The sequence below is a fragment of the Macrobrachium rosenbergii genome, chromosome 20 (genome assembly GCF_040412425.1).
Source record: "Macrobrachium rosenbergii isolate ZJJX-2024 chromosome 20, ASM4041242v1, whole genome shotgun sequence".
NCBI classification, from domain to species: Eukaryota; Metazoa; Arthropoda; class Malacostraca; order Decapoda; family Palaemonidae; genus Macrobrachium; species Macrobrachium rosenbergii.
This window is the reverse complement of record NC_089760.1, coordinates 3,564,685-3,578,151: the sequence shown is the minus strand read 5'-3', so window position 1 is coordinate 3,578,151 and position 13,467 is coordinate 3,564,685. Positions and strand designations below refer to the sequence as shown.

At 37.8% G+C, this 13,467-nt stretch overlaps 2 protein-coding genes across 5 annotated transcripts in view; one reads left to right on the top strand and one right to left on the bottom strand.

Moving 5' to 3' along the window:
- Window positions 1–13,467, bottom strand: part of LOC136848993 (protein-L-histidine N-pros-methyltransferase-like) — a 323,363-nt gene that overhangs the window by 100,837 nt on the left and 209,059 nt on the right. The window lies entirely within an intron of this gene.
- Window positions 7,236–13,467, top strand: part of LOC136848895 (major centromere autoantigen B-like) — a 29,362-nt gene continuing 23,130 nt past the window's right edge. The window contains exon 1 of the mRNA XM_067121716.1: window positions 7,236–7,550. Coding sequence (XP_066977817.1) covers window positions 7,236–7,550 — 315 coding nt within the window. The remainder of the gene's footprint in view (window positions 7,551–13,467) is intronic.

Here is a 13,467-nt window from a genome sequence, read left to right as displayed (position 1 = left end):
TATAAATATATATATATATATATATATATATATATATATATATATATATATATATATATATAATATTTATAAATAAATATATGTACATATATATATACATATACACATATATATATATATATATATATATATATATATATATATATACATATATATATATATATATATATATATATATATATATATATATATATATATATATATATATATATATATATAATATATATATATATATATATATATATATATATAATATATAGAGAGAGAGAGAGAGAGAGAGAGAGAGAGAGAGAGAGAGAGAGAGAGAGAGAGAGAGAGAGATTTTATATGAATCACAGTAAATGTGTTGTTTGAAGAAACTGTCGGCTAACAGGAATTCACCAAAAAAAAGCAAACAGAATAATTCAAATACAAGAGATTCTTTACAGGTAACAGGTCATTCTGATCAACCCAGAGGCCACAGACAACAGAGATGTTACTGTACATTAACTTTATCAAAAGCGATTACGGGTGAACTGATGGTCCAAGATCTTGGGATTACTCTTTCTCTCTTTTGAGATAATGGAGAACTGGTTGTTGATCTGCTACCATTAAAACGTGAGCCACTTGAGAACTGAGAGAGGGAAAAAGTTAAGTATACCTTAGTTTACCCAGACCACTGAGCTGATTAACAGCTCTCCTAGGGCTGGCCCGAAGGATTAGACTTATTTTACGTGACTAAGAACCAACTAGTTACCTAGAAAAGGGACCTACGGTTTATTGTGGAATCCGAACCACATAATACCGAGAAATGAATTTCTGTCACCAGAAATAAATTCCTCTAATTCTTCATTGGCTGGCCGGAGACTCAAACTCAGGTCTAGCAGAGTGCTACCCGAGGACTCTACCGAATCGTCCAACGAGGAACTACTGAGAGAGAGAGAGAGAGAGAGAGAGAGAGAGAGAGAGTCAAAACACTTCATTCCATTAAAAATGGTTACTACGCACATTTCAGAATTTGTACATAATTGTTCATTTTAGGACAGAGTAACACCATTACATTGTTACACACACACCCACAGATTCCAAACATATACCACAAGACCACAGGCATTTCTCAAGAAGGAGGTCCAGAGGATTTTTTTTTAAGTAAGACGCGTGAGAACTGGTGCAAAGTGAAGGTGACCCGCCTGGCACACTGTAGGCAGCATCTCTATTATGGTAGGAGAGAGAACACAGGGGCACACTCAAGAGACGTTTTGCGGTCAAAGAACCATATTGCTATTCACTGAGCTGCAAATACTCTCAGACCCACATGAAACTTATGGCAGTCGTTGGTAGCATTCCAAATTGTTAAATCGCACACACAAGTAAAAACAAGCTTAGTGTGTACTTGCCACTGTGGAATATTATAAGACAGGTTCATACGTAGCTTGGTGACGACATGTTGAGGTAACCGCAGCCTGGCACGTCGCATTTCTTGAGAGTAGTAAATTACAGGACGTTTTTGTAAAACGTCAAATAAAGTTTTGTTTGTTAGACCGGCCATTATGGAAAACCAGTTACCTAGACCTGTAACCTTATTCAACACTGCCTTCTGGGCAGTTGCAGGGTGATGACTGAAGAGTTCATTATGGAATTCTTGCCTTTTTGACGATGAATGCATCTTTCCCTTAGCACACATTAACCCACTTTTGTATATACACGTATCTGGATACTTAAGAAATCTGTAAAAAATGATATACTATTATTACACGTATCCAAGTAAGTACAGTGCAGTAACCATTGTTGTTCACTTTCTCAAATGCCGAACGCAGGCAAATTTATTGTCGCCGCTAAATAAGTAGTCAAGGAACCTGCGTATCTGAATCTTACCAGCCACCTAATGAGGTAATTGCGCGAGAAACCCTTAAATTCCTTCGTTTGTAACCCTACCTTATCTTATTTCACCTTTGTACTGACAATCCACCCTATAACGTATGAACAAAATAACCTGTAGTCTCTTAAGTATTGGTCAAGCAATGATTTGGAACCACTGTTCATCCCCTAGAAAATTCACCAAATTCGAAAAGATAGGGTGTAATTCTCTAAAGGTACTGCAAGGGATTCAGAAATGGTTGTTTTAATTGGTTTCAGAAACTCGCGCCTCTCTTTAAGCATCTTAAACAAAACTTGTCGATTATTGGGCAAAACCTTTCAGTGATTCTCAAGATCCAGGAACAAAGCTGGTATTCAGTGAAAGCAATGGAACCGACAATCCAGAAATTTCGTTATTATTTTCGTTAGGAGATTGATTAATGTGAATTATTTTGTGTCATAACGACAGTCACTGATAACGATTTCGTTATGAAAATTTAAATCTATCGATAAAAAAAAATGTTAAAATACATACAACATGACGATTAGTTATAACAATTCTACTCTGCTTTCTCGGAGGGACGCTCCACTTAGAATTTCAGATTGATAAATACACTGGGGGTCTTTCCTAAAAATTCTCATAAAGAATGAGAAAACAACTTTTTTTTTTTCGACAGAATTTCATCACGGTAAAAACACCACTAATCTAAGCTTACCTATCTAAACCTTACCAATGGCGTTCCTTGAGACCAGGGTTCAACTTGGCTAATTTCAAATGCCCTGAAGAGTTGCTGGTCCTTTTAGACTCTGCAAAATCTGAGTAAATGATTCTGTGAGAGAAATTGGCATTTCTATTCCTCTACGCTAACGGCACAAGGAGCAAAACTAACTTACCTACTTGTACCTAAGCGTGGCTTTACTAATTAGAAAATTAAGACTTGCTCACATTTAAACCTTTGACTCAAGTGCGTCAGCGTACGTAAATTTTACTCCTTTATGCGCAGAGCATAAAATTGTCGTGATTCTTAACATACATATTCCCTCCTATAAACCTCTCTCTCTCTCTCTCCGTCACCAAAGAAGGGCAAAATACGAGAGAGAGAGAGAGAGAGAGAGAGAGAGAGAGAGAAACAGCGAAATAAGCGGAGATCCCATCTGAAGGCCGCACATATATAGAGCTACGATTTCATGACGAAACAAAGTCAATTTCTTGACAATAAGACTTGCGTCTGGGGAAATTGAAATTCCAAAACCATTTTACGGTTCATTAAAATGTAATAAACGTTCTAAATGGATTCTTTGAATGTATCATCTTATCAACTCCGTAATATTTGGCTCAGGTTCGAGGAATTCGAACTGAGCGTTTCGACACTGGCTTTCACAATAATAATAATAATAATAATAATAATAATAATAATAATAATAATAATAATAATAATAATGACTGCTGGGGATCATTACTGTTGCAATTATGATCACAGATGAACTAGCTCCATCGCTCGAAAGAAAAGTATACAAAGCGACCTCGGAACCAGAAGATATAATTCAAAATAAGATTTTCATTCACCTCCAAGAGAAAGAGGAAGAACAAGGAGAGACGGAGAGACAGACAAACGCCGTCTGGGAATAGACAAAAAGGACGAAAGGATAGGTATAGATCAATAGACTGACGTTGCGTCATATTTTTCAGTCGCATTTCTTAATTCACGCTGAGCTAATCTATTGTTTACAGAATTTCTGCTTTCACACACACACAGGCACTATTTGCAATACTGTGTCTGTTGATGCAGCAAAGATAGAGGTGTTACTGTAGCAGTGTCATCAAGCAGAGCGTTGATAATAACGGTCCTCTGTTTTTTTGCAGTCTTTGAAGTATGGGAAACACACAGGAGAGGACGGACTGCCGCTGGACATGGAATCGTTACACCTCCTGCGTGTCGTTGGGAGGGGACTTGCAACCTCATCCTTTGTTTCTCATACTTGTACTGGGAAGGATTTCGATTCCTGGATCCACTTCTATAAAGGGAGAGACATCCCTGATCGAGATATTTGTTGAACAGCAGGACCTAAAATTCGCTTTCGTTGTTCACGTAATAATGAAAATTATGGGAATATTTTTCTATAAACTTAATTTTGCAAGGAAGACGTTGGTGATAATCTTCAGTCGCTAACCTGACATCACAAATATTGTGACCATCAACCGACAAATCTCACCAAGCATGAAGTAGTCCTTGTACAAATCATATAATAAATAATCAACATACTGAGAACTAAACAAGTTCCAATAAAACAAAAGAGGAACGATGATGCAGATAATAACGTGCAGTGGTCCCGAATTGAAGAAGCGCGGGAAGGAGTGTTGGAAGAGAGCACCGCCACCACCGCCGCACCACCACCACCACCACCACCACCAGCAGCAACGTATACACAGACGTGATCCGGAATGCTTGCAGTTATCTCATTATTCTTGTTTCTTTTGAGTGACAGGAGGAGGGTCCCCCATCCCCCCCCCCCACAATGACTTGTAATGAGGCCTTGCTTTCTTTTAGTGTGGGCAATAAGGCGAGAGTGCCTCGGCTAAATGTGGCATTCACAACAGAAATATAATGTAAAGGCAAGCCGCTGAGCGTCATATATCCTTAATCATATACTAAGAACACACGCCTCTATCCCCAAAAGAAGTAAATATCAGCACAATTCTATCCCTCGGCGAGACATAAGAACGATCTTCCCAAGGGATGCTTCGGCACCATCGACCATACGAGGAGGTTGAGCGGGTCCTCTCTTTCGCGTTCCATCAGCCAAACCCTGACCCAAGGGGTATGAAGGCCATATTTCTTTCAAAACCAAAGCTACGTTCTTTTTATTTATCTGCTACGAGGAAAATGTAGTGCCCATGGGGTGGCATCACCGGCCAGCCGTCTAGTTTGCGTATGCGATAGGCCTAAGAAATGAGGAGGAGGAGGAGGAGGAGGAGGAGGAGGAGGGAATAAGGCGTAGGAGGAGGTGAGGGGATGAGAGAAAAGTGAGAGCCGGTGTGTGTGTGAGTGAGTGAGTGTGTGTGTGTGTGTGTGTTTGTGTGTTCGTGCACCGGTCCCGAAATTACATTTTTCTTTCCCAGTTCTATTCGTCTGAGGGAGTGGAGCACTGAATGACAACTCCCCTCGATAGGGACACCCTATGCCAGGAGGCACGCGCCTCCGTAGGTGTATACGTGGAGTAATATGGAAGGCATTTCTAGGGCTCACCTAACCCTTGAAAGAGGCTGTCAATAAAACGTAGTAACCATCTGGAGAGGAGCTGACTCTATTTTCTTTGATCGTTGCGAAATGGTTCAGCTGTCAAGTAGCAGGGCGACTCCGCCAACAAAGTTAGTGGGAATAATAATGAAATGAAAATAGAGGCGGGCGAGAAAGCTCCCCGGGTGGGGGGAAAGGGAGGGATGGGGTGAGGGAGTGAATGTTGGTGAAGGGGGAAGGGGGAGCAGGTGCTCAAAAAAAAAAAAAAAAAAAAAAAAAAAAAGGACGGGAAGCGAGGCTGAAATGGGGGGTGAGAAGGGGTGTTAAAACAATGGTAATGGAGGACTAGAAATATACATTAAAAATTACAAGTGACCATGATTAAACCATCAGCTTGATATAATAAAAAAAAATCCAAAACACGACAGCATGATATGAAAAACGGCTTAAGCGCCCCAATTATCATTTTTGTTGGTTTTCTCATAAGAGAAATAAAATCCAAAATACTCACCAAACAAATATATAAAACTCTTTACCTAGGTAAAGAAAAACTACGACGACTCCCCAAAACAAAGACTGACCGATTCAAAACCTTAATGAAACTGTAAGAATGATGAGAGCATGCTGCTCAGGGAGCTTGGGGGCGGGGGCGGGGGCCGGGGTGGGGGAGGCCAAGGCCAGGAAGGGAGAGGCGAATGACACTGACGTGGAAAGGACAAGAAAGAAAGAAAGAAAGAGAGAAAGAAAGACCTGGGGGAGGGAAGGGCACCCTAGAGAAAGGGGCGTAGAGGAGAGAGAGACACCGTGTAAAGAGGGAAACGGTTGAAAAATAATGAGAGAGAGAGAGAGAGAGAGAGAGAGAGAGAGAGAGAGAGAGAGAGAGAGAGAGAGAGAGAGAGATTGGTATTGGTATGCAGGAATGTAAAAGGGTGGTTGGAGTATGCAATAAAACAAAAAGGGGTGAGGAAGACGTCCCCTGACTATATTGATTTGTAATCAGGACAGAGAATACACCGGCCAAGAAAAGACCACCCTCAAAAAAAAAAAAAAAACAAGTAAAATTCACACCAGCTATGTAAGGAACATCCATGAGAGTAGCTATTTATCGTGAATCGAAGTCAAAATGAAAGGAAACTAAGGATTCATTTTACTCTAAACGGGATCATTTGCTCACCCGCATCTTCTGTCTCTCTCCCTTCGCATCAGAATAAACCTACATTGATTTGATTTCAGGAATTGATCTGTATTTATTTATAGAAATTTTATTTCATTTTGAAACCTCAACAAATGATGGCAAAGTTAAAAGAAGAAGAAAAAATATATATATATATATTGACAAAATTAAAATATAATAATATATATATATATATATATATATATATATATATATATATATATATATATATATATATATATACATATACACATATACATATACATATACACACACACACTCATCTAAACATACAAAACACGCGCAGGGCCACGTACACACATCAAATCCACTCATTCCTTTTCAATTTAAATGGATTCAGAGCTTCGAATAGCACTCCCTCACTCATCTGATTCCTCCCCAAGCCACTTTCTCTCTCTCTCTCTCTCTCTCTCTCTCTCTCTCTCTCTCTCTCTCTTCTTTTTATACAATCTTAACAATGTGTAGAAGACGTAAAGATGGTTACAGAAAATTAAGAGCTTACACATTACAAGTCCATCATGGAAAATACCTAAAGGAACAAACAATCAGTTTCTAACGGTATACAAACGAAAGGTAAATAACGAAAACGCAAATAAAACAGGAATTATGAAACACACTGCCATAGACATCAACTCAAGCTTTCCAGTTTTCCCAAAAGTTTTTTTTTGAGTAGAAAGAAAGACGAAAAGGAGAAAACGAGAAACATGATTACATATCATTTTCTGAGAGAATATTATTACATTTCATTCTTCCTGAGGCTCTTATCAAGAACTACACGAGTGCCTCAGCCTACTGATGGGGAAATCCTCGCCCCCCGAGACTCATATTAAAATGTAAAAAAAGTGGGGAAAAGTGGCATAGTTTCCCCCCCCCAATCCCCCCTTTGCATCGGGGGAGAGAATGGAGGGGGGGAGGGGAAGGGAAGGGGAAGGGGCTCTTCGGTGCTCCGGCGAATCTCGTGTCAAATGTTGGAAGAAGTGAATCCATTTAAATCGAGAAGGAATGGGTGGATTGTCCGTCTCTGGCGAGAGGAGGGCGAAGAACAGGAAGGAGAGGAGATGGAAGAGGATGAAGAAGAGCGGGTAGAGGAGACGCAAGTGGAAGAAAATAAAGAAGAGATGGAAGAAGAGGAGGAAGAAGAAGAAGAAGAAGGGATGGAGGCGAAGGAAAAAGAAGGAACGCTAGGGGGAAGGAGAGAAGGGGGACGAGATAATAAACAGGGAAGAACTGGAGACAGGAAAAATGGCAAGACACGACAACCCGAAATTAGGAACCAGAACGTTTGGTTTGGAGTAGAGGCGCTGGAAATATGGAAGCCGTAAAACGAGACGAGTTAAATAAAATACGGGGGGAGAGAGAGAGAGAGAGAGAGAGAGAGAGAGAGAGAGAGAGAGAGAAACGGTACCCCTTAATTCTGCAGCTCTGGCTGACAAGTTCTTAAGGCAGCATAAAACAAAGATATTTCTCCCGGAAGAGAATGAGGAATCATAGATGAAATACGTCAATAAAAAATCTGGCTCTTCGCGAGACACAAACACACGAAAAATATTAGCGCAGTGCAACTGAGATGAAAGGTCCCAGAGAGAGAGAGAGAGAGAGAGAGAGAGAGAGAGAGAGAGAGAGAGAGAGAGAGAGAGTTATATATTGCTGGCGTGAAGGACAGGGCTGGGGTGAGATAAGGATTCATGGTACCAAGAAGAATTAGGATAAATAAGGCGGGCCGAAGACACCGCCATAAAAAACAGCCAAGGAAACTAAACAGGATAAGTTGAGGCTGCCGGGTGCTGGGGAGGAACAAAGGCTCGAGGCAAAAATCAACACTTAATTTTGAAGTCATTCATGAAGACTGACTTAAAAACTTTGTGAAAAGTATATTTTCTTGGCGGAAACGACTAAATATACACACAGGCACACAAACACACATTGTTACGTTGTTTTAGGCATTTTGGTACATCACATTCTGTTTTTGCCACTAAACACACACACACATGTATATATATATATATATATATATATATATATATATATATATATATATATATATATATATATATATATATATATATATATATATAACGTTCAGTTTTGTCAGTAATTCGGGCGCGTGATTTTTAAAAGTTTTCAAATGTCAAGCCACAAACATCCGTTAATATCGAATTACCTTTACCTTGATAAATAATTTATACCTACAGGTAAAATATATGAAGCGTGCATCTACCCTGAAAGGATTCGAACTTATAAATTTTATGCATGATACAAAGATGTTAGTAACTTACTCTTTTAGTTGACAAAGATAGATATGAGATGATTTCGATCCAACGATGAATATTCGTGACAGTTAAGTACCAAGTTTGTAGCTTTGGGCTGATAAGTTTTACTAGTAATATATTTATGGACGCACAAAGCACAGACACACAAACAAAATGTGTGTGCGTGTCTGCGTGTGAGTGTGTGCGTTGTGTGCATGTATGTGTTAGAAAAACTTCAAGGGAACACTACACGCGGGGCCTTTGTAATCATCTCGACCTAACAAAAGTTGGGTAAGGTCGAAGTCTCATCCCGACCTACGTAAGCACAAAATACCATGACTAAAACGCGAAAGAAATTCAACCCATAAAGGACTCGAGTGACTAAGAGGAAACGGGAAGATGAATGCCAACACTGGAAAGAATGTTGTGCCATGATATATAAATAGGAGATCTCCATTTTAAAATATGTGCACCTAATACATACATACATACGTACACACACACATATATACAGTATATATATATATATAACAAGAGAGGACATTTTTCAATTTTGGTTAAGTTTTTCTTCACCGTATTTTTCCATTAAAGTCCGGAAGGTTACATTGTTTTAGGCATTTTGGAACATCACATTCTGTCTTTGCACTACAAAAACACACACACACACACACACACTACTTATATATATATATATATATATATATATATATATATATATATATATATATAAATATGTATATTTATATAAAGAATATATAAATATATATGTGTGTAAAATGTATATTCATATAAAGAATATATAAATATATACGTATATATATATATATATATATATATATATATATATATATATATATATATATATATATATATATATATATATATATATATATATATATATATAGAGAGAGAGAGAGAGAGAGAGAGAGAGAGAGAGAGAGAGAGAGATAAAGGAAAATATGTAATACACCTAAAGACACAAAAGTTTGCAGCCACTAGAGAAAAAAAAAATGTAGAGAAAACTAACTAAAGCAATAAAACAAAAAGGGTCTTCCAAAAGCGCTTGCGTCACTGTGCCATCATTAAAGTTCTCTCGGAGGGTGGTCAATGCACCGCTTAAATCTAAAATCAATACGGTGAGGCCCGTAAGCTTAGTGTTGTCCACCTGCTGGCTAGTAAACCACACTTCCCCTCATCTGCTGTCCACGCACACACACGCGCGCACATGCACGCACGCACGCACGCACACACGCACAGCTCTTCACATGTATACGCCGTCAAGAGGAGGGAAACATTTCTATTCTGGTCTGCCTACATTCTTGGCGCTTAGTAGGGCTCGCTTGGCTGCATCCATTCCTTCACTGAAGTAGAACATGACTGACCTTATTAGAGCTTAAGGAGAAGAAAATGGAAATGACTGCTCAGATAACAGGAAAGCACAAAGTAGACCCATTGTAGAATTAGTTCTTCTTTTTCTTGTCTTCCACGTGCCATGCGGTAAGCATTTCCATTGACAGGAAGGCGCTAAATCATTATCGAACACTGCTTGCTTTTTGAAATACATGGAATGAAGTCGTTCCGTGGGGAGGTCATATGCAGTTTTAAAAAGTTAATATCCTGAAAGCTATTAGCTCTTATTATAAGAGAAAATATTACTTAAAGTGACTTTAATTGCATAATAACAGACCTCCCAAAAAATTCATCTTCTGATAATTTTTCTGACAGAATCTCCGACTGGTTTCTGTAAAAGGTGTCACAATTCTTGAAAGATGATTTACAAGGCGATTTAATATATTATCAATTATGTTCAGAGGAACGGCAATTCCATGCAAAAGAGAAGAAATTCAAATAAATCAATAGGGACTTGCATGGAAAATCATTTTTCAACGTATAAGATTATCAGCCATGTAACGGTGAAGTATAAGATTTCACGTTGTGATAATTTGAATTGCATGGTGGATTTATCAACGTTGATAGTACAAGGTTAACTCAAATGTCATTCCGAACACAATTTGGGAGCAGATTTCTAACGGAATTGTAAAGTATCACAAGAAGAACATATCATATATCTTTGCAATTTATAATTTAAAAAAAAATAATAAGCAACTACTTCTGGGACTGCAATATAGTTTATTGCTTTATATCAGAGTACATGCGTAAGTTTGACTTACATGCATTTGAGCAATAAATCCAAACAATTTCATACGAATTTCCAACTTGAAATATAACTAATGCACACAAAAATGTAAATATCGAAAAATGTGTGACTAAATCTAAAAAAATCTGATGACTTATCGACCAAATATCTATTTCAGTTTGCCGAGGACGCTTTCCAGAGTATCAGACTGACTTTGATAGGGATCAGGTTTGAAGTAAAGGCAGTTCTGACAATAGAAAAGCAACTGTGACGGTAAAGTACTGATCGTGCGTCAATTTAGTACTTCGCGACTCTTTCAAAACATTCTGGTGCTATGTACGCCTTGGTAAAATGTTAAACCTTTATAAATAATAAAGAAGTAAACAAAACTTACGTTACAAAACTACTCAAGGCGAATGGAGGACGTTGATTTTTCTCCGAGTGGACACTATTTGGGATACAAATTACGCACGCAGTGACGGACACTATTTGGGATACTAATTACGCACGCAGTGACGGACACTATTTGGGATACAAATTACGCATGCGGTGACGGACACTATTTGGGATAAAAATTACGCACGCAGTGACCGACACTATTTGGGATAGAAATTACGCACGCAGCGACGGACACTATTTGGGATACAAATTACGCACGCGGTGACGGACACTATTTGGGATACAAATTGAGCACGGAGTGGCGGCATCTCTTTACATTGAAACAATACCTATATATATTTCAATATACAACACATACAAACTTACATACTCTTTTACAAAGTATCTACTTCAACAATTTGGAAATTTTAGTAGGTTCAGAATTCTCAAAAAACCTTGCGATAATGCAACGCGTCATGCTAGTTTTCGAAAACATTAAAATCACAATATATAAACTTTTACCCTGAGGTAACCGTCAAATTGTGATGTTAGTATGATATATAAGATTAAAAACTACATATAAATACACACATGTACAGTATATGTATATATATATATTTATAACTATATATAAATATATATATACATATATATAAGTATATTATATATTTATATATGTATTTAACATCAGTAAAACGCCATAGAGAATAAAATTGAGCCTACAACCGCAGGAACGCATCAGAACCCGCACGCGACGCCTTTCTATCCATTAAAAAAAAAAAAAAGTGATGGACAGAGAGCGTATAGGGAAAAGAGAGGGATTGAAATAATGTTTTGGAAGCGAAGGCAAAGAGGGGAAACTCAGATGAGAATGTGATGCCCCCCCCTTCACCCCTGCCCCCCCCAATAACTATGACCCCTCGGATGGGCTAGCTTTCTCTCTCTCTCTCTCTCTCTCTCTCTTTACTGATGCATACCGAGAGGGGATACAACCGAAGGTGCTACAAACAGGGAAAGTGACAAAAAACATCTACCGAGTTATTTATTCTGGACCGTCAACAAAACAAGCACTTGTACATTATTCTTACTTTTCAGAATTTACGATCAACATTTACACTCTTCCTGGAAATGTTTTCAGAACACCATTAATATATAAACAATCACTAAATTACAACGACAGATTGTTTTATTCTTTTCTATGGAAACATGTCTCTCGGAAATTTAAACTCAATAAATGATTCATGTGTATACTCATCAGCAATTATAAATTCAACCTTAGGCCGAGATAGCATTAAACCTTTACATTCAACGTCTGCCACCAAATCATCATGTAAACGTTGCTTTCACATTAAAGTCTAACACTGTCGCTAAATGTAACTTTTTGAAAAAATATATTTGCTTCCTCGAAAAAAATATTTTTGCCACCAACATATGGTTCGCCTTTGTCAAGAGATATATTTAACAAGTCATCAGTCAAATACGGATCCTTTGTTTACAAATAGATGGAAAAATCCTTTTGTCACCGAGTGAACATTTAAACACTTCCAACAAATACCTGATCTTAAGCCCGGCGCCATGAATTCCACCCTGCCACGGGCCATATTGATCGTAAAAAGTAACTTATGTTTCACCTCAAGAGGACAAAAGAGGAGCGTGAGGTGGAAGGAAAGCTCTCTCACGTGATCGTTAGAGGAGCACAGGCGTCCTGTTCCCTAAGGAATGGTCAGAATATATCTTCACGTGAATCAATGAATGCGTCTTTCGAGTTTCCCCTTGAAATGAGATTATTACTACTCTTATCTATATGTGTCTGATAGAAGTTTCATCTTTTGCAAGAGATAAATAATTCGCTCTTCAAGTGTCTCGGGTAAGAATGAACTGGGAGCTTTTTTTTCTACAAGAGTTTATTGTTATTATTGGATAAAATGCTACCTCGACAAGAATTAAGATATGAGCTCCTCTATCGTCCGATGTGAATTTAGATGTTTATTGAAACTCATTTGTATGTTCAAAATAATTATAATAGTAATGGCAATAATATTATTATTATTCAAAAAGGTGTATAGGCACCCACAGAGAACGAATTTCAAATGCTGATAACATGAAAAGCAAACTTTCACACTACAGAATGCTAAATCACATAACCAGTGAAAAACAGAGCCAGGAGAATAACACGTAAGGGTTAAACAACATATAAATAAAGATAATCGACATTAAATGCATATATAATTTCATTTTTCAACCTGACATTTTGTTCTAGTAAAACAGAAATGATTTCTAAACTGAGGTTTATGTCTTCTTCACGCTGAGTTACTAATAAATATTTTGATTCGGTAAAACAGCTAAGCCTAATAACTATAAAAACTATTATCATGTTCCGTTATTAATTAAATATAATGCATAACAATCATTCACATCTAGAGTTACTCTTTA